This window comes from Pseudorasbora parva, chromosome 17 (assembly GCF_024679245.1).
Source record: "Pseudorasbora parva isolate DD20220531a chromosome 17, ASM2467924v1, whole genome shotgun sequence".
Lineage (NCBI taxonomy): Eukaryota > Metazoa > Chordata > Actinopteri > Cypriniformes > Gobionidae > Pseudorasbora > Pseudorasbora parva.
Window position 1 is genome coordinate 8,514,962 of NC_090188.1, and position 25,810 is coordinate 8,540,771.

Sequence of the window (25,810 nt, forward strand, 5' to 3'; positions counted from 1 at the left end):
TTTATGTGTAAGGTGGATAATAAAGTGACATATAATGACAGTGCTGATATTTGTTGATGCAGGCCTACAAGAAATCGCTAGAGTAGCTGTTGTTATGGCGCCTTCACGTGCTCTCGTAATTTCACATGAACGCCCTCCCATTTTGAAACGTTAATGCAATGATCTCGTAATCACGACTTCAGAAGTCGGAATTATCAAATTTCCGATAGCACGTGAAGTCAGCATTTGTTCTCAGCTGAACACGACTTTTCTTCGCAAACTAGAAAATACATTTTAATATTTATGACGTGTAAATCAAAGTGACATATAATTTAAACTTTAAAAATGTTTGTTGTTACTGTTGCCTAATATTTGAAACATCTGATGAAATTATAGGCTGCTGGAATAAATAATAATGTAAAGAATTATAGGCTATTTTTATTTTAGTTTGGAATGTCCAAGTCTTAACTAAGTGGGACAGACCCTTTCAATTCGGACCAGTAGAGGAGAGCGGGGTTGGTTGGCACACTTTTCACTCTCTGTAATATTTCTCAGTCATGCTATATGTTAAAAATGTCTAACCAGTAACAACTGAAAGGTTAAGATCTCAGCTAATCAACAGATACATTTGATGTTCACAAATGATTCCTTTTTTTAATTATTCATCATTAAAGTCATGTTGTGCACTTGTGCCAACCACCCCCAGTATGGGGTAGGTTGGCACATGCAACGGGGTTGGTTGGCACAGATGCTAGTTCCAAAGAATGAGGTGACGAATATAAAGAACTTGAGCATTTAATTCACACATTCAAGCAAAATATCTGCTTAGTGTGCTGAATGGTTTTTGATGTCCTTTGCTGTGCTCCTAATTCTTTTTTTTTTTTGAGTCTTCACCTGTTTGGCATAATCTGTGCTTGTGTCTTTCCTCCATCTATTGTTCTTAAATATTTTCTGACCGTTTTGAGTTCTAAAAGAAAATTATTTAATGCATAAGTTTACGTTAATGATAATTTAACATACATTCCAGATAAAAAAAATTAAAGTATAATTATATTTATAAACATACACCATATAATATATGGTTGGCACATGTGTCAAACATAGTGCCAACCAACCCCCAAATCAGTGTGTCAACCAACCCCACCCATATTTGGACACACCACTTTACTCAAATGATGTTAGCTACATACCATAGCTCATCAGAGACTTTTAAATGTCATATTCAAATATAGATGATCCCTATCTCTATAAGCTGAACTCCTTACATTTTATATATCTCTAAATATCATAATTATATTGTATTTAGTGGGGGGGGGGGCGTTTTTTTGTTTTGTTTTGACACTATAAGTTGTCCTCACCTCAATAGTTAGTGACAGTTGGATAATTTTAGGAAATGTGTTCAGATCAAGATGGCAGTCATTTTAATGTTGTATTTTTGTGTTCACCCTTTAGTTTACTGGAATTTAACTGCGTGCCAACCAACCCCCTGACCCAACCAGCCCCGCTCTCCCCTAGTTTGTACAGTCCGTTATATTGTGGCAAGTGCACTTGTCGGTCTCCGTTTATCGCTCCGCCTTCTCTGGACTATCCCCCACACACACACACACACACACACACTGAAGCTCTAATACACTCGTGTATCGCTTGTCTTTCTGGAGAATATAACTATATCCCACATCCCCCTCACAGAAGAGACAGGACCGCAGTGGCAAGGCAAGTTTAGCGGTTCTTGTATGTTGATCCTCATTGAATCACGTCGAGATTTATTTCGTTTATTCTGTCCGTGTTGTTGGTCTCCTTCGGCCTGCTGCTAGTCTGTCGCATTAGACACTTTATTCTGTGCCAGATATGAATGTTTTGCATGTTTTTATTTTCTAGCTATCTTACTATCGCAAAATAAATACAGTTAAGTTGAAGTTAATTATTAAAGTGGACCGCAGTGATTTGCGAAGGTTTAATGGAGTAAGACAAGTAAGACAAATGTTTTGCATACCATACATTTTAGAGTAAGAAACGTACAGAACAACCTTAGATACCCTAATAAATCGCCACTAAAAGTGTTTTAAAATGTTACGTGTCATAACAGTCTTGTTGTGGACGTTTCAGTATCCTGGTTTTTGAACATTTGTTTAATACAGTAGATCATGTGATGTATGTTACACTGAATGTGATTTATGTGTTGAAATGAATGGGAGGCTCTCAGTCTGTGTTGGTTCTTTTAAATAGAGATAAAAGAGATAAGATGCCAATGATGTAAAACTATCTGGCATGTAAATATTTAACACTGGACATGGAGAAACGGTTTATGACTGTACACACATTTAGACATATTTAATTAAGAGCCACAGAGCAGCATTCATCTAAGTTATCAAAAACTGTAAATGTATCTTTTCTCAGAAATATTTTTTTTTTCTGGCCATTTGTGCATTTGCTAAGTTACACATTAACATTTCATCATATTAACTTATTCCACTAATGTTTAACAACCACAAAGTGTCCAGATACTTTTTTGTCTTGATTTTGAACAGTATGTCCAACTGGTGCTGAGATCCAATAAACCTTAATGTACAGTATAATGTTTTAAAAGCTATTGTACATTATTGTTCTTATTATGGAAAGATGCCATAATCCAGACAAAGGCACACATATTAGTGATATGAAGTGAGTTTTAAATGTTGAGTGAGTGTGAATCATCTTGGTATCAGTTTTTATATTTATACCCGCTCTGCATCTCACCGCTCCAGCATGTTCTCTTATGGAGGGATCTCAGCCCAGATCAGTGCTAACAGGCTAAAAGCAGAAGGCGTGGGCTCTTTTGAGCAGGCTTTACACTTCCAGAACCAGGATTTTGAGGCCCTCAAACAGGAATGTTTAGAAGGGGGCTACCTGTTTGAAGACCCCTGTTTTCCCGCCGAACCGCCCTCTCTCGGCTTCAAAGAACTTGCCCCGTATTCCTCCAAAACCCGTGATGTGGAGTGGATGCGCCCTACGGTAAGGAAAAAGGCTCCATTATTAGCTGTGGTTGTTTTAAAGGGTTATGTTTAGGTTACTCTCACCCTGATGTCTTCTTCTGTAGAACACAAAATAAGGTATTTTGAAAAACATTTTTTGTCCATACAATGAAAGTCAATGACAATATTAAACCCAAGTGACTTTCTTGGTAAATATTGTCTTCAAGGCACAATATGTAAGATTCTTGGATTAAAATATTCAAAAACCACTAGAACAATGTTGTATATTTTATTGACTTGTGTACTTACATTATCGTAAATATTTCCAAAAATGTTTGAATCCAGATTTTTTTTTTTAACCATGTCCATTTGTAGCCTATCAAAGGCATCATACTTGCGCTCGCGTTACCCTCGATTTACAGATTTATTTTGTAGAAACCATGGAAACACCAAAGACTCTTTAATATATTGTGTTTTATTAGACAGGTGAGCTCAACACATAAATCTCATTTTCATGATCAACAAGTGTCTCATAATATATATAAAGTATTTTAACATTAACTTTCAACAAACTCAAATAATGAATCTAATATGATAAAACTGCACTGCGTTACCTCACATACGCATGACTGGAAAAAGCGGAAACCATCGTCTGTGAAATCAAGGAGTCATCCAGCTACACCTGTTTTGAATAAGCAACCTCTAATGGCGAAAAAATTACATTTTGTGGCTTTAACATTAACTTTCAATGATCAGTAAAGCTTGGAACATACTCTGTGAGAACAAAGAAATTTGTTCGTTTCTTGAGGTGGCAAGAACAAAGTTCGTTCTGGCAGTACATGCCATACTTCACGAGAAAAGCTGGTGCCGATCATCTGCGTTTCTCTGCATTAACCACGCCTACTTTAAATGTCTGACCAATCACACAATAGTTCTTGGACAAACGCAAGAAAAAAGTTCTGCTGAGGCGATGTGCAGAGAACAAGCTGCATTTTGTTCTTGCAGCCCTGGGAGTGAGAACTTTTTTCTCTGTTCTTGCGGAGTATGTTGCAGCCTTAAAGCTACACTGTGTGATATTTTCCCCCATCTAGTGGTGAAACGGTATATGACCATCCAGTGAATAATAGTTTCTGTTCCTCTTAATTTCGATTTCGTTTCAACTCCTACGGTGGCCGATTTAGTCACGGCTTCCAGTTCGACCTCTTCGGTGAGTGTTGCAAGTGATGAGGTTACTTTTGAAAACTATTATAATTTGCAGTTATTTAATTTGCCAAATGATCTATGATCAAATTAATATATGTAAAATGAATAATAGTTTTACGTTTTCGTTATTTTTTTACCATTTCATTGCTAACATCAGCTATCAGGTTCCCAGACGAATGCAAGCTATTCTTAGTAAAGTAACTTTTATCAGTGCTATCGTTATTCTTTATATTATATGACATCACTAGCGTAAGGCAAACAAATTATAATGCAATTCAAATATTAATCTCATGTTATCCGTCATAGAACACGGATTTATGTTATAAGGTAAACAATACTTTTTCATCATTGACGCGAGGAAAACTATCCTAGACGTCGTTCTAGTGTTATGCTCAGCACACCATGATATAATTAGCCAAGCAACAATAAAACTTCCAATATACACAAATAGGCTGAATTAATATTACCTGTCGAGAAGAAAGCAGACAACGTCGGCATTCTTTTTAAAATCGTTGCTCCTCATGAGCTCTTTCCATCTTGGAAAGGCCACTCCAATATTTACTTTTGTCTTGTTGATTTGCCTGTTGCGTTGCCGTCTTAATTCTCTTTTCTGCTTCCTTGGCGACTCTGATACATATCCCGCAATGTTACTAGGTCCCCGACCCGGGTCGAATTCGGTAATCAATTCCGGGACGTGGTTGCTTTCACACAGAAGGCGACCCGGCAATGTTCCGGGAATATTGCGGGTCCGACGTGCAGTGTGAAAGGGGCTTAAGAGTGATCCTCCATCGTCATATAGCAGCCTCAAGCAATCCTCCTCTTCACATTCGACACAGTGCCATCGAGTGTAAAAACGCGAAAAGCGAAGCTTGAATTTACGGGTATGTCCCTCTTTGGCAAATGTACTTTCAAGATGGAGGAGCAACATGGCGACCGCCATCCGAACCCTCAACACTTATGCATTTTCAATGGTATATTATAAAATTACGAGAATGCATTATTACTTGAAAGAAGTAAATATACATTAATGAGCACATATATTTTTGAAAGAACTAAGTGATTTTAGCTAAGAATAAACTAAAAAAGTTACACAGTGTAGCTTTAATTCAACTGCATTTATTCTTAGGTAACAAGTTTTAGTGACAACAGCTGCAAAAGAGAGAAGGGAGGGTTCATTCTGACTATGAACTGCAGGGATGGGCGGATCCACAATGAAGAGCATGTTGCCGTCTAGACTGCTATATACAGTATATAAACTACCATTCAAATGTATGGTGGCAGTAAAATTTTCTTTATAGAAATTAATACTTTTATTCGTCAAAAGTAACAGTAAAGACGTTTATAATGTTACCAAAATGCAGTTCTTTTTACTCAAGGAATCCTGAAAAGGAATTTTAAGCCTTTTTCAAGATTTACACATTTTAATCAATAGTACAACTCCATTAAATTGAATCGAAATCCTTACATATTATTCATATGATTAATTAATTATTTTAAATGAGTAAAAAACCTAGACCTAAACATTTAGCATAAATAAAAATGGAACAAGGGAATTAACCATTTAGTTTAATATTCATAAATTTAAAAACAGAAAATGTGTTTAAATTATTTAAGTTAAGATTTCTACAAAATGTTTCATTAAGCTCTAAGCTCTTTTTTTTACTCATTTAAAAGTATTAATTCATAATAGGGATAATATTTAAGGATAATTCAATTTAATGGAATTGTACTATTGATCGAAATGTGTAAATCTTGAAAAAAGGCTTAAAATGGTTTGTGTGCACATTCTTTTCAGGATTCCTTGATGAAAGAACAGCATTTTTGTAACATTATAAATGTCTTAATTGTCACTTTTGATTAATAAAAGTATTATTAATTTCTGTAAATAAAATCTTACTGACACCATACTTTTGAATGGTAGTTTATATACTGTATAGCAGTCTAAGTAACATGCTCTTCGTTGTGGATCCGCCCACATGAATGACCCCTCCCTTCTCTTTATTGCAGCTGTTGTCACATACACACGGATTATGAGGTTTCTGTAGTCACGCTTGGTCCAAATACACACGCCTCCTCTGGAAGAATGAAGGCCTGATAAAGATTGGTCGCTGTTATTCTTTTAAGGAAGGGTTAGGAGTATATGAGTGTTTCTTTGACAACATAGGCGTGGCAGCAGTATTTGCGCTCGTGCCATTCCAATGATTTGTTGTTATTTTTTTACCATAATATATGAAAATATGTTTTTTCCATACCCGGGTTATTATAGATAACTAAAATATACTAAATTATAGAAGCTGTCATAGGAAAAAAAACAAGTCATTTCACAAGTCTGACCATTTTTCTCACAACTGCAAGTTTACATCCTGCAATTCTGACTTTATAACTCGCAATCGCAAGGGGGGGAAAAGTCAGAATTGAGTAATAAAAAGTTGCAGTTACCTTTTTCATTTTTTATTCTGAGGTGGACACATTCCATAAAATAACTAAAATTGATTAAAAACTGTGTTAATAAATAATATATAAAATTTATAAATAAAAATGACAACCCACAAAATTACTTGAACTTGAAAATGAAAATGGAAAATGAAAATGAATGCAAAATATTAAGAAACAAAATAATTGTACCTCAGTCATACTAAAATAACTCCATTCAATGACAATTTATTTAAAAGCTGATTAAAAAGTTCTTCAACATTTGTCCTAGTATACAACTATACATGTTTGTTACAACATGAATGTGCTTGATTCAAACTTGCTAGAAATAAAAACCTTCCCAATTCCAATGTCAGACCCTCTAAGTCTAATCCATCCTTTTGTCTGCAGGAGCTCTGTGATGATCCTCAGTTCATTGTGGGAGGAGCTTCACGGACAGACATCTGTCAGGGAGCTCTGGGTAAGTGTTCTGGTTGTACAAAATTCACCCGGTATGCATAGTTTGCATAAGTGTTGGTGCTTAAACGCCTCTAAATGATTCTGTGGCTGTACCAGTCTACCAGAAAACTCAAAGTGTGAGTCACGACAGAAAGAGCAGCTCGTGTAACTGACCTGAGGCGTGTCTGCATGTGACTCATCTGTTTCCCACTGGCCTTGAGTCAGTGCATGTTTTTAATAGTGCCAACTTATCTCAATGTGCTTGTCAGATTTGTTGCATTTTTCTAAGTTAACACCCTTGTATATTACATGTCTGATTTCTATTATGCCAGTATAAAACAACCAGATACACTACAAGTCTGCACACAATCTTTATTATTACCGTTTTCCATGTTTCACAATGATAGAAAAGTCATTAAACTGAGATAACAACCTGTTTTTTCTTTTACTTTTTTTTACTTTTTATGTTGCCACCTTTATACAGTACACACTGAATGTTTGCTCCCATTACATTAACTGCTTTCAAATTGTCGAATACATTACAAGGCAAAAGTCCATGTTTCACAATAATAGAAAATTAATCAAACTTAGGACATAACATAAATGGTGTAATGGAAATTAAATAGTGACCAAAAGTATTAAGCCAATCAAAACTTTCATGTATTTGAGCCTTAATTTCTTTCAGCTTGTAGTGTGTGTTCAGCCTGCCGCCGACCCCTTACGCTTTTGAAGCTGTGGAAAATTCCTCTGCTCTGAGATGGAGATCTGAGTGGGATGTAAACAGGAATGGGGACACACAGGCCTCGCAGAGAAAATAAACCCCACCCCTTACTTTGTGTCCCCCTGCTGGTTGTAACTTGGCAGTTCAACTTCTGTGTTGTATTAAAAACAAATATTAATGGCATTTTATTCAGGAATTTTAGTACCACAGTTTGAATGAGTGTCATTATTTGCTCTTTCCTTATCTGTTTGTATATCTTGTTCTTTTTCCCCCTGCTCAGGTGACTGCTGGCTCCTCGCTGCTATAGCATCGCTGACTCTAAATGAAAGACTCCTCCATAGGGTCGTACCTCATGGCCAGACCTTTCAGGACGACTATGCTGGAATATTCCACTTTCAGGTTCTGAAAAATTCTATGAATGCAATGCTCTAGAAGTTATTTTTGTAGATGATAAAACAAATAGAGATTTTGATCAAAATAATATGTTGCTTTTTTAAAGGGGGGGTGAAACACTCAGTTTCAGTCAATCTCATGTCAATCTTGAGTACCTATAGAGTAGTATTGCATCCTTCATATCTCTGAAAAGTCTTTAGTTTTATTATATTTATAAAAGAAATATAGGCTTGTAACAAATTTCTATAATGGAAGGATGGAAGAGGACACGGGGGTCGGCTGGACGGTTGATGCTTCTTTATTTTCAACTCTAAACACAGCAACACACTCAATGGTGTGACTTTTCATAAACTCAAGGATCACTTCCGGGTCGGCACTTCCGGCTTCCGGCAACTCAGTCTCTGGGTTTCGCAACAACCGTCCGATCTCTCTCTCTCCTCGATCTCCGGTTCCACCGATGTTTTGTACCCTCTCCGCGCTCATTACTGGAACGAGAGACAGGTGTTATTAATCTGCTTCCAACCCACTCACTTACCGCTCGTCCCGCGGCTCTCTCTCCCGCTGCAGACCTCGCTGAACCACGCCCCCCTTGCCACAAGGCTGTACCGAGTCTTTCCGGAAAAAAAACGAGCGGCTGGAGGCGTATCGTGTGGGCGAAGCTAAAGAATGACAACTAAAGAAGAAAAAGCGCGCAAAGCGGTGACGTCCTCAAGCGTGGAGAAACCCATGGCTATCTCAGCTAATACAGATATGATTCAGAATCAAATCTGAGGCAAAAAATAAATTGAACAGGAGAAACAGCTACATCAGGACGTCCGTCTCTGTGGTATGTACTGTATTTAGTGGCCTGTCAACATTTGTGTGTCTTTACCCGCAGTGTATGAGGACATGATTCGGTTTATGGACTATTGTATGCGACTAGACCTTAGAAGTAGCAAGCAAAACGGTTTTGCACGTCAGACTAGTGTAACGTTATACATAGAACAACAATGGAGTAACCGTTAGCGCATTTGAATGACGAAGCACGCGATCGTGTCGTTTATTGATGTTTACTCATGCGACGGTAGCCAATAGCAGAGACATTTGAAGCCGTTTTACTCACCAGCTACTTCCAAAGCAAGACCGAACCTTTATCACTGGGACCGCTCCGTCAAAAACACACTTCTTTGGTATAATTTGGTGAAGTCCTGTGACAGCAGTGGCGTGGACATCCACTTTGAGACGCGACCGAAACGATGTTGTGAAGCTTCCCGTCATTTCTGCGTTCAAATCGGTTCAAATGCGGCACTGCCTTCCCAGAATGCTGTGGTGAAGCGTTGAAGTCGCTCGACGTCACCGATAGGAATAAAGTGGAGCACGGCGCGGACTATAATGACATAAGTGTCGCGCGCACCCTACCGGGAGAAGAGCCCGTACGGCCCATACAAGGACCTTCCGCTCTATTAACGTCAAGTAGACCCATACTCGAAAAAAACTCTCCAAAACTTGTGAGAAACCGGAAGGAGTATTTTTGACACAGAAATACTCCATCAAACGTCCAACATTAGTTTTTGAAACTGTGTCCATGTTTAGGATGGGAATCCAAGTCTTTAACAGTGTAAAAAGCTCAGTATGCATGAAACAGCATTTCACCCCCCCCCCCCTAACTTTATATTCATCAAAGAATTCTGAAAAATCAAGAGTTTCCACAAAATATTAAGCAGCACAACTGTTTTCAACATTAATAATACGAATAAGAAGAATCAAATAATTTCTGAAGGATCATGTGACAGGTGACTGGAGTATTGCTGAAAACTCTGCTTTGCTATCACAGGAACAAATGCAAGTCAATGATAAAACAAATAGGCTTTTAATCTAAATAGTATGCTTAAAATAGTTTCGTAGACAAACATTATTCAAAAATTATTTGAAGAAAAAAATTAATTGTATTTTTTTTCTTGTCCTATTTTAAAATGTTTTTTTTTTTAATTATATTTCCACAAGTATTTATTTGATTTTTATGTTAGTCTCATGAAATTCCTAATTATATGGATTCCTATTAAAATAACTGTATTTTGCCTGCAGAATTCACAGAACAATGGAAAATGTGGCCGCACCTTTAAAAGGGCCTTTTTTAAGTCTTGATTTGTTTTTTTGAGGTTTACTACAGTAGGTTTTTATGCTTGAATGTTCATTATTTAAAACGTATTTTACACTGTTGCAGCACCTGGCACCAAAAATGTGCTCTGGTCGGCTGGACCAGTGTGGTGTGATCGGTCAACCACAGTGTGTTTCGGAAATGCCACTCCCAGAGTTTCAACATAGGCCTACTACTAATGCAAATCAACCTAGCCTCGTCACCCTTTTTTTTATATGCCTTGTACAGGAATTGAGGAATATTGTGATATGTTCATTCCCTAAAGAGAACTCAAGACTACCATCAAGGTGTTTCAGGGAATTCAGAAACAGTGTGCACTGATATAGAGAATAACTCCCTTTGGAGTGCCTTGCAGAAATGTTTCATGCTCGAATAGTAACATTACACACTAAAGAAAGAGCCAAGTAGGACCTGTTTAAACTGGAATCCTCTCAGCTTCTTTCTTCATACAGTTGCTTGCTTCTGTTCTGCAGTTCTGGCAGTTTGGCGAGTGGGTTGACATTGTGATTGACGATCGACTCCCGGTCAAAGACGGAGAGCTCATGTTTGTCCATTCAGCAGAGGGAAATGAGTTCTGGAGTGCCTTGGTTGAAAAAGCCTATGCAAAGTATGTCCTGATAGACATTTTGGTAAAGACCAGCACATTTAGTTCTTACTAAACAGGAATGATTTAAAAAAGTGCACTTGTACTCGGTCTTATTTAAGAAAAAATGATCATGGCCGGAGTACAGTCTCCTCGATCTTCACTGTGTGTGTGTGTGTGTGTGTGTGTGTGTGTGTGTGTGTGTGTGTGTGTGTGTGTGTTTTTGTTTGTTTTGTGCCAGGCTAAATGGCTCCTATGAAGCTCTCTCTGGAGGCTCCACCACTGAGGGTTTTGAGGATTTCACCGGAGGGGTCTCGGAGATGTACGAGCTCCGGAATGCTCCGAGAGACCTGTACCGAATCATCGGCAAAGCCCTGGAGAGAGGCTCCCTGCTGGGCTGCTCTATTGATGTGAGAGCTTTATTCACTTAAGGGATACTTGACACAGAAGTTACCTACTTGAACTCATGTTGATAGAAACCAGTAAGATTTTTGTATCCAATTTTGATGCAAATGTTTAGCAGAATGTCAAATCTGCTGTTAATTTACAATGTAAGCTGATAGGAATGGATTCGGGGCTGTCAAGCTACATATATACACTACCTTTCTTTTTTTTTCTTTTTTTAAAGACATTCATATTTTTGTTCAGCAAGGATATATATATATATATATAATTTTCCTCAAATAAGTGCTGTTATTTTGAACTTTCTATTCATCAAAGAATTTTGAGATCAAAGAAACACATCTCAGTTTCCAGAAAAATATTAAGCTGCACAACTGTTTTCAACATTAATAATAAGCTCAGAAATGTTTCTTGAGCATATTAGAATGATTGCTGAAGGATCATGGGACACTTAAGTAATGATGCTGAAAAAGCAGCTTTGACAAATTTATTTTAGAACGTATTAATCTACCGGTATATTTTTATTTATTAAAATGAATTAAAAAAACAATATGTTTTAACTGCATCTTTGGTCAAATAAATGCAGCCTTCTTACTGACCCTAAACTTTATTATAAATAATTATTTTGTATTGATTGATTTGTATCCCTTTTATATAGGTAATTAGTTTTTTCTTATAAACCTAATTCTAGATTTAGATGAATTTGTTAATTATAATTGTTCTCCAGATCACCAGTGCCTTTGATATGGAATCTGTGACATTTAAGAAGCTTGTTAAGGGTCACGCTTACTCAGTGACTGCTCTCAAACAGGTAACGTTCTCAGTGTATGTTGATCATCTACACATTGGAGTTTCATTTTGTGTGCCTTTGTGTGTGAGATCTCTCTTCACTTTGACAGGTGGAGTTTAGGGGCTATACGGAGAGGCTTATCCGGGTCCGTAACCCGTGGGGTCAGGTAGAATGGACAGGGGCCTGGAGTGATAAGTAAGAAATAACATTGAAAGACTTAATCAGTTCAGCCCAAGTCATTGGGTAAGAACACTGTGTATATTCCTTCCTCAGCTCCCCTGAATGGGATGAGATTGATCCATCCGAAAAGGATGACTTGCACTTACAAATGGAAGATGGAGAGTTCTGGTGAGCTTTATCAGCAATATAAATTGAACTTTACTGAATAGTGGACCAATAAGCATTGTGTAAAGAACACAGCATAAAGAAATGGCTCCCTTTGTCCCCAGGATGTCATTCAGTGAGTTTTTGCGGCAGTTCTCCAGGCTGGAGATTTGTAATCTGTCCCCTGATGCTCTGAGTGATGATGACCTGAGCCATTGGAACGCCATCAAGTTTCACGGTGCCTGGCGGAGAGGCAGTACCGCAGGAGGCTGCCGAAATCATCCCAGTGAGTTAAGCCCGTTCATGACTCTATCAGATGAGGCCTCAGAGTGGCTGTATTGGTGGTTGTAGTGGTAAAAACGTTTTCCTGCTATTACAATTAAGATTCTGGAGGAGGTTATGTTTGGATGTCACCAGAGGTGTAGTGGTAAAAAAAGAGGTGGGTAAACTATGAATTCTGGGTGACCGCATCGTGGTCACGGTAAGGTGGGCCACTGCCTACCGGTGTATGCAGCCCGATCTCACGGCAATTCGTACTAATTTTACGAGGTGGCTAAATGTCTCGTTTTGTCCACAATTCAGTTTACTGTCACATATGAGAGAACACACTAGAACATATTCACAAGCTGGAACCAAAGAATTTTACTTTTGTCTTAAAAAATTACTCGACTAATCGATTATCAAAATAGTTGTCGATTACAGTTAAAACGGCTTGCCGTACATTTCACCGTTTCTGATGCGGCGTAAACATTTGGTTTTGTTGCCGTTGTTTAGATGAAAATAATGCATGTCGAGCAGTCGTTTGTGATTTAGGCTTCATCCACACGAAGCCAGAGCTTTCCGTATCCGATCTTTTTTTCCCCTCGTTTTAAGAAATATTTGCGTCCACACGAGAGCTGTGAAAATGACTCAAAACGATCTAGTATGTGTGCCAGGCCAGTGTGTGACACTGTAATTCTCCCACAGAAATACACTAAAAACGGAGAAGAAGAGTTATGGATAGTGTCTCATTTCGTTAAATTTCGAAGGCTGCGTTCTCCGCAGGACACGTTCTGTGTAGGATGCAGTATACGGAGGGTCCTCAGGCAAAATTAAGCGAGACGTCCTTTATATTTTTTTCCTGCCTGTGTAAGGGCGCGAGACGTCCTGGCATTAGGAGGAGGGCTGCTGTCTTGACGGCGCTTAAAAAATTGCCGGATATTCATTTTTGAATCTTTGCGTGTCGTTCATGAATGATTCGTTCATTTTGAACGAATCTTTAATATGAGTCGGGACTACCGAGTTGTCCCAGTGATTCGTTCATTTTGTGTTGACCGTGCATGCGCATTACGCAACATATGGGTTCTGATTCTGAATCGACAGGTGAGATCCGAGTCTTTTGTTCTTCCTGTCAGTCCCATAGAGACAGAAAGAGAAAAGATTAGTTAATTTTGCCGAACGAGACTCAAAGATCCGAGTCAGTAAAATGATCCGAACTTCCCACTACTCACACTGACAGTTGCAGCGCAATATGAAAGACTTCATCTAACTGTACAACAAACAACCAATGAAAATGAACAATATGAAACTAAAACGACATAAGCTTAATTTAAAATGGCTTAGGAACTGTAGGCTATTTAGAGGTGGATAAACTCAATTTAGAGGTGGATAAACGCACTTTGGAGGTGGGTAAACGCTATTTCCGAATTTTGGGAGGTGCGTAAACGGCGTTTACGTCCTTTTAGCCTCCACTATATCCCTGGATGTCACCAAGTCTCTTATGTGTACAGAGGCTGCATTTATTTGATTAAAGAAAACACAATAAAATATTTTAACAATTTAAAAGAAATGTTTTCTATTTGAATGTATTTTTAAAAAATTAGTAGCACTAAAGTCTCCATTTTCACACGATCCTTCTTTGTCTTTTATCTTGTCTTTTTTCTAGGATTCTTTGAAGAATAGAAAGTTTGAAAAAAAAGATTTTTTTTAATGCAAATCATTTGTAACATTAAAAATGTCACTTTTGATAAATTAAATGCATCCTTGTTGAATAAAAGTATTAATTTATTTAAAATTCTTACTGACCACAAACTTTTGAACAGTAGTGCATTAAGCATCATGTCACGAGCAAGAGGAACAATTATTAATGCATGAATCAAACTCGGCTACCAGCTTTACCCGGGATTTGAACTCCATAACTGGTACGTGTTCCTGTACTATTTGGCAGACACATTTTGGATCAATCCACAGTATAAGATTACGCTGCTGGAGGAAGATGATGACCCGGAGGATGAAGAAGTGGCCTGCAGCTTACTGGTGGCTTTAATGCAGAAAGACCGCAGACGGCACCGCCGCCACGGGCAGGACATGCACACCATTGGTTTTGCGGTCTATGAGGTGAAGAGGTCTCTTTCCAAAATGTTCAGATGTCTGTTACAAGCTGAAAATCTTCATAATATAATCATATTTATATACAAATTTTGGAATATTGTGAGGATGGATGTTTAAATGTGGATTTGTTAATTTTTTTGCTCATTGTTTTACAAAGCTATGTTTTCTGACATTTTAACATATCTGAAAACTGGTGCAATGCACTTGCATTGCAAGTGCTTTTTGTATATAATTATTAAATATGAAAGTAATTCATTGTCTTTGTTTTTTTATAAATAATTGTTCATTACAAAATAATACTAAATATTTTTTTCTTTCCATTTCTTTTTTCTCATCCTTGCAGATTCCTGAAGAGGTATGATTCCATGTCAGCAATTTCTTAGTTAATTAGGATTGACTACATTATTAAAGCTTGTATACTTCTATAAACAGGTCATTTTATATTTAAAACAAAAGATTTGAATATTTAATTTTCCTCTAGATCATTCACAGTGGAATAACAGAAACATAACTTTGCAAATAGCAGATATTTGTTATTTCCGTCTGTCCGCAGTACGCTGGCTGTCAGAACGTGCACCTTAAAAAGGACTTCTTCCTGACACACTCATCAAGTGCCCGCTCTGAGACCTTCATCAACCTACGGGAGGTGAGCACACGTCTCCGCCTCCCTCCCGGGGAATACATCATCGTCCCCTCCACCTTTGAACCCAGCAAAGAGGCTGATTTTGTCCTACGAGTCTTCACTGAGAAGCAGTCAGAGACAGAGTGAGTGTGTTTGAGCACTTCAGTCATTTTCTTCTTACAGAAGTAGTTCACACACACACACACACAAAAAGAAAGCTTTTTTCCCCCATGGACAGTGGACAAAGACAAAATAGCACCATAAAGTCTTACAAATATACACACACTATCTTCGCTATCTTTGTGAGGACTCTCCATATAGACATAAAGATTTTTATACTGTACAAACTGTATATTCTCTCGTAAACTAACACTATCCCTTAAACCTACCCATCATACAAAACTTTCTGCATTTTTACATAAAAACAACAAAACAACTCAAGTAAATCCAGGCATAAAAGACATCCACACAGTGAACAACATAAGACACTGAACAAGGGAAACATACTGGCTAACGAGAGGCTAACTAGGACCACTAGGATGGAAATCAATCACTATGGAAACTAACAAGGGTTAGTATAGTAACAAAGTAAAAAGAAACTAAGCATAGTAAGTGAACACTGGAAATTATAGGAATGGGAAATGAGACCAACAGAATCATAAGTGTTCTGGGGGGGGAAAGAAAATTGGGTTTGGAATGACATGGTTATTGACGTTTATTCTGTCACAAATGTGTTTTCTCGTCAAAGGGAGTTGGATGATGAGATTTCAGCTGACCTGGAGGATGAGGTAAGATGTTGGATCTACATTATCACAAACTTTCTGACAAAAAACAGATGCCAAGTGCATTCGAGTCTAAGTGTAGACTGTTGAATAAACATGGATTCGTTGGTTTTCTTGTAGGAAGAAATTACAGAGGATGATATTGATGACTCTTTCAAGTCCATGTTTGCCCAGCTGGCTGGAGAGGTAAGTGAATACACTAAAAAATGGTACTTACTTTAGATTTGTGCCTATAATTGATCTTTTTTTCCCCGCGTTTTAGGATATGGAGATATCCGTCCATGAGCTCAGAACTATTCTCAACAGAGTAGTTTCCAAACGTGAGTAACACATAACCGTTTGCTCACGCTTGGGGTCAACTCCGTCAAAATTAACCTATTTATCTGAACTGAATGAACCATTTCTCTCTCAGACAAGGATCTAAAGACAGATGGCTTCAGCATGGAGTCCTGCAGAACTATGGTCAACCTCTTAGATGTATCCTTCACTATTAAAAAGAGTATTCTGGGTTAGATGCAAGTTAACCTCTATTGACAGCATTCTGTAGATTGCTACGGGTATGGGAAAAACATTTTTTGGACTAACTTCTGAGTTTGTAAACTAGAAAAAATAGATTCAAAGCACGCACATCAACAGCAAAATGATTTTTTGATCAGAATGGGTGCTCAACATGAAAAACCATAAAAGCCAGGAAAAATTTGGCACACCACGGCTCCAAAACATGTAAAAATGTTCAAGCAGGGGCAGCATATAAATAACATTGGACATTTTTCACAAAATAGCCTTTAATCCTGAACATGTTTTGCAGTATGAGGATGTTTAAATATTTGAATTTTGAGGATTGATACATTTGAAGATGTAACCTCTCCTTCACATTTTCTATATATATGGTTCCTCTTGGCAACTTTAGTCTTTTTCCTGTCTTAAGTCTTTTTCCTATCTTTTTAGAAGTTTGTCAATAAGCAGTAATCCTTTTTACAATAATGCAAATACAGTTGAAATCTATATTTGAATCCATAAAGGCAGAAACATGAAGCTCTTTTTTGGATTTAAATGGCTATGACATGAGAAATACTGGATATAACTTTGTACTGAAAGGTTAGCAGTATATATTAACAGTATAAAAATAGTTTATTCTGGTACAGTGCCTTGCTAAACTATTTTCTGTTGTAGATTACATGTCAGTTGTGATCAGACAATGGCGTCAGTTTTTATTCTTGACTCTGTTCATCAGAAAGATGGTAGTGCACGTTTGGGCTTAGTAGAGTTTCAGATCCTCTGGAACAAAATAAGAAAGTTGCTGGTGAGTGGAGACATTTTTTTGTTTGTCTTTTTTTAGCCCACTGACTGTATTTCCTACAAATTCGGAAATGTTTATTGATGAATCTGTATAGCGTGCAATAGAAATAATTATTGTATATTTTCCACTCAGGGGATCTTCAGAGAGTTTGATATTGATAAGTCGGGGACTATGAGCTCTTATGAGATGCGTATTGCTGTAGAATCATCAGGTAAAGAGGCATTCATTATTGGCACACACTCACAAACAGGGTCCAAAAACTTACCACACTTGCAAATGAAGGATGAATTAAAATATTTTGCTATCCATTAATATTTATCAGCCATAATAGTGATAGTGAAGACATTTATAATATTACAAAATATTTCTATTTCATATAACTGCCGTTTGTTTTTTAGTTTCTATTCATCAAATAATCCTGAATTTTCAGTTTCAATTTCCTAATTTTTTGGTTTGATTACTTCTATTGCTCTCCTCATTTGTAAGTCTGTTAAATGATTAGATTTAATGTAAATGTATTGACTGCTATATTTAAAAATGTATTCTTGTGAGATTGTGTATGCATGTGTATTCACAAGAATACATTTTAAAATAAAATATTTTAATGTATTCTTTTATTTTAAAAGAATACAATTTTAAAAGAAAAAGAAAATGCAGGCTTGGTGAGGATATTTTAAATGCAGTCTTTGTGAGAATAAGAAACATCTTACCAATCCAAAACTTTTGAATGATACATAATGGCAAAGCTTTACAATAAGGTTCCATTTGTTAACATTTCTTAACTACATTAGTTATAAATAATAGTGAAAATGTACTATAAATAAATAATTAATAATAATATTAATCTTAGTTAATGGCACTTTTTTATATTTACCAATACATTACTAAAATGAAAAGTTTATATAATAAACCTATTAACATTATTTAACGGACTTAAGCTGAAATGAACTAACAATAAACATTTGTTTTTACAGCTCATATACTGTTACTAATGAATTGCTCATTGTTAGTTAATGCATTGATTAGCATTTAGGCCAGTTTTGCCCCAATGATTAGAAAGACTAACCCGAAAGTTGCGGGCTTGATCCTCAATACTAGCAAGAAATGACCTTGCTCCCCAGGCGCCACACTGACTGCTCGGGGTGTGTGTGCGCGCAATAACTTGGATGAGTTAAATGCAAAGGACAAATTCTGAGTATGGGTTACCATACTTGGCCTTCACATGTCACTTTCACTTAACTAATGGGACCTTATTGTAAAGTCCCATTCAAATCTTCTCTGAAAGCAGTTCACTTTCTTTACAGGCTTTAAGCTCAATAACAGACTCAACCAGATCCTTGTGGCCAGATACGCTGAGAATGAGGTCATCGATTTTGACAACTTCGTCTGCTGCTTGATCAAACTCGAGGCCATGTTCAGTAGGTGTTTCTCTTTGAATCACATGACATGATGCCTATCAATTATTTTTAATTACACTGGAACACTTTATTCTAGCACCTTCATAGTATTGCGCTTCCTTTTAGGATCTTTTCAGCAGTTGGACAAAGATGGAACGGGAACGGCTGAGATGAACTTGTCTGAGGTGCTTTGGCTTCATTTCTTGATTCAAATGTTCAAACATCTACAAAACATTTAGCTTATTCTTTATCTTTCCTTTTGTCTAGTGGCTCTTTATGACCATGTGTGGTTGAGGTAGATCACTTCATCATGTCCAACTCAAGAACCTGCTGCAAAGTGCCTCAATGCTGGACTCCTCATGCAACAATCTCATCTGCACTATAACCTCAGTAGTTAGAATAAAGTGCTAGTTTTTTAAGGATTTCTTAATATAATATAATGCAGTTACACTACAAAGAAAAACCCTCTAGTGTGAAACACAAGAGAAGAGGACCTCAACTCACCGCTTCTCTGAGGACTGATGGAATGGCTGAGAAACATCATGTGCATGGGATAAATATCAAGTGAGCTTCAAGGTTTGCCATATAAGAAGACCAGCCAAAAGGTTGTGTACTGACAGTGCAATAGTGCACTTCACATGAACTAATGCATCCTATTAAAAAGTTTCAGGTGCACAATGCAACACTTGTGTACATTGTCACTATATATGAGCTTCAGAATAAACTGTTAAAATTTAAGTTGTTTTATTTCATATATTCTGAAAACAAGTCTTCCAAAAGCTTGAACCCTCCTTACAAGCGAGTCATATTGGAGCACTTAATGGTGATTTGTGTGAAATTTAATTCATGTGTTTAGGAATACTATAAACAGAAATGACATGCTTTAAATTTGGTGATAATGTAACAATCTCTACAAAATTATAACTAAAGAAGTTTCATCCACATATTTTATTAGAAACTTTTCCACAAGTAACCATGAAAGCAAATTTCCTAAATGGAAAACACTTTTATATATATATATATTTACAGAGATAAGTAGTCACATATTTTGTGATTTGTACTCCCACAATACAGAAACGCTGATCTAAACAAATCGTTGAGCAATGGCTAACAGTTTCGAATATTCCCCTTCCATTTTGCGCAGGTGTGTTGGTATAGGAGTTTTTATTCTCGTTCCTGTGGGGTTTCCATTCTCTTCGATCAAAACAACATTATTTGAATCGAAGCGTGGGGTCATTCTCGCTCCTGGCATCTTATGACCCACTATGAGAGCTTTTTTCTTCTGTCCTTTAATAGCCAGTAAGACTCTGTCTCCCACTTTACCGACTCCATTCTTGGTGTACACGTGAATGACTTTAGGTGGACGGTGGTGATGGGCATTTCCAAGAGCACTGTTGTCCACCACCCTCACGCGTGTTAACTTCTGAATAGCGGCCACAGTTGCTGAGACACTGCAGTGAGGTTGAGAATATATTTGTTGAGAACATGTGAGATCAATATTTCAAAGTTAAAATGACAGGGCTACAACATAAAGATGTTTATTTGAATGATAAAGAAAATCCTTCATCATGTCTAATGTGCTGCCCATAAAAGTGGCATATTTTCTGAGAAACTGAACCACTAATCATAGATTAAGAAGAAAAACATTTGAATTCCCATTAGTTCATTAAATCAGATAAACCCTGGGAGCCCACATTTGCTAACCAATGGTTTTCTATTCTCTTGACTTTTGCTGTTATTCACGATCATGAATGAACATTTAAAAAATCATAGCAAAATTACAATTCCCTAATATGTCCCCCATACTTGTGGAAGCCCTGCAAAAATAATGTATAACCACAAAAATTAGAAATTGTTTACCTGAAAGCCCTCTGCTGCATCAATTTGTGCAAAATCACCCCAGACAACGACAGGGCCATCCTAACCTGACAATGAAAAAAATGTATAATATATTAATAATAATAACAATACTATTATATGGCTTTATAATACAACTTAACGAGTATTAAGCATGGCGTTTGACACCTCGCATGTCTGTTTTAGTTATCGGTGAAAGTACGCAACTCATTAAGAATAACACAAATTAACTCATGCGTCTAAACTGGTCACAATGTACTTGTAAAGTAATAAATATTGTGTGAATAAATTACATTATTACCTCCTCAGATCACTCACACCAAAACCAATGTCACACGCACATCGGTTCTGCGTCATAGGTAAGCGACGTTTTTTTCGAGCATTGCTTAAAATGGCATTGAACTGAACTCATTAGCGTCACCTGCAGTGTTGGAGGAGTAAGGGTGGGTTATAAGTAATAATTAAATAATTCATGATATATCAAACACATTTTCTTAACACACGTTTGTGTGTGTGTGTGTGTGTGTGTGTGTGTGTGTGTGTGTGTGTGTGTGTGTGTGTGTGTGTGTGTGTGTGTGTGTGTGTGTGTGTGTGTGTGTGTGTGTGTGTGTGTGTGTGTGTGTGTGTGTGTTAAGAAAATGTGTTTGAAAGACAAAAAGCCTTAATTCTAAAGACAACAGGATATTAAGACAACGCAATGCATGGTAAAATTACTTACTGAGTGATAATTCAAATAATAATTATTATGTTCGTCAGGAGTTGATTCGATATGCAGTGACGCAAGTGAAATGATTTCTGTAAATCCAGTGGTCAACTGCTTTGTGACATCTAAATTTTCTTTGCACCTATAATGTAAATATTTAATTATAGTCACCTGACCGGAGGCTGGTCTGTGTGTGCAATTTCACAAAACGAGAAGACTTTATGAATGTTTATAAGCAATATGGTTCTTTTTTTTTTTTTTTTTTTTTTTTTGGAAAGAAATTATAAAACATGAAAAAGAAGAATTGGGGAGAATCAATCAAAAGTAGTAATACTGTATAGCCTAGCCTACATTTTAAATTAAATTTCGTCCTGAATTTATTTTGCATCATCTTTTTCTTTATTTGTTAATTACTGTGTTTTAAACTTATTTTAAGCTGGTTTATTTATTATTCATTCATGTCCACGTCTGTTACTATCACTTTTTTAGACAATATTTTGAAATCAACAGCTAGAGGTCACTGTTGTACTGCAGTCTGGACATGTAACAGAACACAGCATTCTGAATCTGAGGTGGCATAAATACATTAAGAAATTTGGCATCATTATTATTATTATTATTATAAAGATTTTCCATGAAATTGCTTAGATTTAGGGTAGGGCATAGAGCTTTTATTGTTTTTGTTATTATTGAATAACAATTACATAAACAATATAGCTATATACGGTCTAAACAGTTAAAACAAATTTGCTGGGGGAATACACAATATTACGCAAATGACACGACAGAAGTCATTCTGTACAATCTGAATAGTTTTCTGCCTAATAGACTGGAGTTAGTTAGGCGTGTACGAAAGCCACGCCTCTTTTCCAACATCCGGGACTTGCAGCGCGAAGCTGGAAAAAACACTTCAGACTCTCAGGAACGTTGAGTGTATTGACTTGTCTCACCATTTATTGTCTGCTTTAATATAAATCAAACTGATACTAGCGGCGATACGCTGCTTTTAAGCCTCTTGTGACTTAACTTGAGCCGTTTTCTTGGGAAAGTTCGAGGTGACGGACAGTGTCAGTTTGTGGCTGTCACGCAGGCACGCGCGCGCTCACTCAAACAGCCGCGCGCACTTGTGCACTCATTGGTCAGCGGGAACGCGCCCGGGTCCCAGTCAGTCAGAACCATAGACTGTAAAAAAATATGGACGTAGTGTCCGTGACGTCACCCATAGGATTCTGATAAGCCGTTCTGAAGCTTAAAGTAGGGGCGAGCTGGGCGTTGCCATCTTGTGAGCGAGTCATCGCGTGTCACTCTTGGATAACAGAAAATGGGCAAAAAGGCGGGATGTGCGCGGGGCTGAGGTGACGCAATAACTATAGACGGCGGATAAATGGCTATCCACTTGTAACCACGCCCTTAATTATGCAGAACCTTAAGGCTTTATATAACGGAAACGAATGAGTTATAAAAAAATTCACCCCCCTCAGAGTTGTCATGAAGATCAAAATTAGCATTATAAGCCAAAACCACAATTTGTACCAGGCAGTAAACATGTTTTTTTCTGCTTTAAAGTTGAGAATTTTAATATGGGGCTCAATGAGATTCTGCTCCCTTCTGGAGCCTGCCTCTAGTGGCCAGTTAAGGAATTACAGTTTACATTACTTCCGTATTGGCTTCAAGAGAGATCGCGGGAGGTTGCCGCTTGGTCAGAACCGACCCGAGTCTCGAGCGGAATAGTGACGGACAGAAACGGTAAGAAACCGGCACTTACGGAACCAACTGTCATCAGAGTCCAGGCTGGTCACGAAAACATAATGTGTAAATTAACGGCACTAGACTTGAGTGACATTTACACACTTTATGCCTTTGAGGGCAAGCTAGCAGGCTAACCGCTAACTACAGTCATTAATATAGAATTTTAAATCGCACATTTATCATTTATAATATTTACACACATTTAGCTTTGTGTGGTGGATAGTAAATGTGTTTAATGCTGAAACGCACTTGTTATTTATTTGTTTTGGGGAAAATAAAGTGCTTTAAGTTAGTCTGTCACGCTTCTGAATGAGTGTTGGTTTATATTTAGCACCTAAGCAGAAGTAACAATACAAATATAGATTTGTATTTATAAATGTATTTACATTGAACCGTTGTTAGAATATCCTGACACATTAATCTTGCTTTTATATAATTTACATGATACAGACAAGAATATCGTACGCTCAATGCTTTGTTTAAACTATTTAATGTTCAGGTATTATTTGTCTATGTAAATAAATGTTATTGTATGACTGAATTCGCTGACAAAAGAGCAAATACGATCTAATGAAGCTTCTTTTAAGGAACCAAACCCGTTAGTCTTCCGTGCCTGTGATATTTCTCTGCTTTGTCACATTATATTATGAGGTGTGTGTTGTGTGTCTGGTGTTAATCAGCTCTGTGTCCAGACACACATGACTAAAGCCTCTATTTGTGGGTGTGTGAGATAGTGTGAGAGGCCAGGCTTATCTAGCCTACATTTGAAATGTTTTATGAAATAACACACTACGATGGTTTGCTAAATTTAATGGAATAGACCGGTATAGTAAAAAAGGATTGTCAATGCAATAGCTTCATTGTCTCAACAAACTAGTCATTAAGGTTATATTTTACATTTACACAAATAGGCTGCCTTTCAAAGAGGAGGCTAAACATCTCTTTCAGTGTTTTCTATATGGGCTATCTTAAATTATGACAGTTGTCAAACATTATCTTCATCTGCAGAATATTACAGGAAGCCAGTTGATCTTTATTCAGCTCTGGAGTTGCTGCTGACATGGGGACACCAGGATCAGGACGGAAACGGGCCCCGATTAAAGACCGTTTCTCAGCAGAGGATGAGGCTCTGAGCAGCATCGCCAGGGAGGTAAGAGGTGTTCACCTGTGACCCTGTTTATCTCACTGTCGTCATCTTGTGGCTCGTGGTTTCCTGTGACCACAATAAAGGAAGCATTCACCCAGAAATGAAACTCCTGTTGTTTCCTCACCCTGATGTTGTTACAATCTCATATGACTTACTTATACTTATTTACTACAAAAGCATACAATGTTCATTTGATCAAGAGACAAATAGACAAAATAGAAAAAAACGTAGGGTAGGAATTTATTTTGTCCATCTGGAATTTATTGGATCGTTGTTTGCTATTGACATTGTGTCAAAACATGTCATCAGAGAAGAAGAAGAAAACATGTTGAGATGAGAAGTTTATTTTAAATCAAAAATTACTAGGACACATTAATTACAAAATTATGGTGTGCACAGATTAATAATTTATTTAATAAATATGGCAATATTCCATTAAAAAAGGGGGGAATATAATTTGGACAATTTCAATTTTGTGATGACTTTGAAATGATAAAATCCACTGTATCTTTCAAATATCATTTGTAATTCCACATGACACAAGAGAACCAATGGCTTTTGCTGTCAATGATGTCAAACCGTTTTGGTGTTTGACTGCCGTTTTACAGACTCTCTCTGCTTATGTTTTTCCCTGCAAAAAACAAAACAAAACACATATTTGGAACAACAGGAGTAAATTAAGTAATGGGTGAACTAATCCTTCCCAGGGTTTTTCTGCCATTGTATACATACTTAAAGCGATAGTTCACCCAAAAATGAACATTCTGTCATCACTTACTCAACCTCAAGTTGTTTAAAACTTTCTTTGTTCTGTTAAATACAAAAGACGATACTTTAAAGAATGTTGGTAATCAAACAGTTGATGATAGCCTTTGACTTCCATAGTAGAAAAAAATATCCCCTACTTAAAGGGATAGTATGAACTATCCCTTTAAGTAGAATGCCCCATTAAAGGTATCAGAGAGTACTAAAGGTGCTGTAAGTGATTTGTTTTTTTGAAATACCACACACAAAATGTACTTACATGACAGGAATATGTGTACCTTCCTCTGACAGCTTTAGGCTCTGTAAACCGTCAAAAAGTAAATTGGGTAGTGACCAACACCTTGTAATCAGAAACGCTGTCCAGCTGTCAATCATTGTGCCTGTTGGGGTTTGCTGACGTTAGATTTGCTGGCATGTCTTCGAAGGGTGGCGTTTTAGAGAGGCGTTGTAATGACATCTCAAATGGAAAGCATAACTGAATGTAAGTGAATGTCCAGGAGAAGCCTAAAAAAGGCCCGAAGCCCGGCCCGCGTTTTAGGTATGACGTGAAAATTGGCCCGAAGCCCGGCCCGAGGGGCGTAAAAAAGTCGGGGCCCGTCGGGCTCGGGCATAAATGCAGGGCTCTACATCAAAGTAGTCCATATGTGACATCAGTTGGTTGATTAGAGTCTCTTGAAGCATCGAAAATACATTTTGCTCCAAAAATATCAAAAAATACGATTTTAATGAATCAGTGAATCGATCAAAGATTCGGGTCGCCAATG

General features: G+C 37.3%; 3 protein-coding genes across 15 annotated transcripts in view; 2 read left to right on the forward strand and 1 right to left on the reverse strand.

The window, feature by feature from the left end:
- Positions 1–1,403: 1,403 nt before the first annotated feature.
- On the forward strand, positions 1,404–19,563 carry capn1a (calpain 1, (mu/I) large subunit a). The gene is made up of 22 exons (XM_067422563.1): positions 1,404–1,692; positions 2,724–2,970; positions 6,957–7,026; positions 8,006–8,124; positions 10,729–10,862; positions 11,080–11,248; positions 11,968–12,051; positions 12,140–12,225; positions 12,304–12,378; positions 12,480–12,640; positions 14,561–14,730; positions 15,068–15,079; positions 15,278–15,489; positions 16,095–16,134; positions 16,249–16,314; positions 16,391–16,448; positions 16,541–16,605; positions 17,363–17,431; positions 17,561–17,639; positions 18,733–18,846; positions 18,952–19,010; positions 19,093–19,563. Exons 2-22 carry the CDS (start codon positions 2,725–2,727, stop codon positions 19,117–19,119), a joined length of 2,115 nt encoding a protein of 704 aa, XP_067278664.1. The 5' UTR covers positions 1,404–1,692; position 2,724; the 3' UTR covers positions 19,120–19,563.
- Positions 19,564–19,632: 69 nt separating this feature from the next.
- On the reverse strand, positions 19,633–21,078 carry mrpl14 (mitochondrial ribosomal protein L14). Its single transcript, XM_067422564.1, has 3 exons — positions 20,984–21,078; positions 20,686–20,750; positions 19,633–20,276 (listed from the first exon to the last, which is right to left on the reverse strand). The coding sequence occupies exons 2-3, from the start codon at positions 20,742–20,744 to the stop codon at positions 19,910–19,912; spliced, it is 426 nt and encodes a 141-aa protein (XP_067278665.1). The 5' UTR covers positions 20,745–20,750; positions 20,984–21,078; the 3' UTR covers positions 19,633–19,909.
- A 1,189-nt stretch (positions 21,079–22,267) lies between these two features.
- lrrfip2 (leucine rich repeat (in FLII) interacting protein 2) overlaps positions 22,268–25,810 on the forward strand; it is a 33,945-nt gene continuing 30,402 nt past the window's right edge. For all 13 annotated transcript variants that reach the window (XM_067420678.1, XM_067420683.1, XM_067420685.1 and 10 more), the window contains exons 1-3: positions 22,268–22,553; positions 23,085–23,131; positions 24,143–24,284. In XM_067420678.1, coding sequence (XP_067276779.1) covers positions 24,195–24,284 — 90 coding nt within the window. In that variant the 5' untranslated portion in view covers positions 22,268–22,553; positions 23,085–23,131; positions 24,143–24,194. The remainder of the gene's footprint in view (positions 22,554–23,084; positions 23,132–24,142; positions 24,285–25,810) is intronic.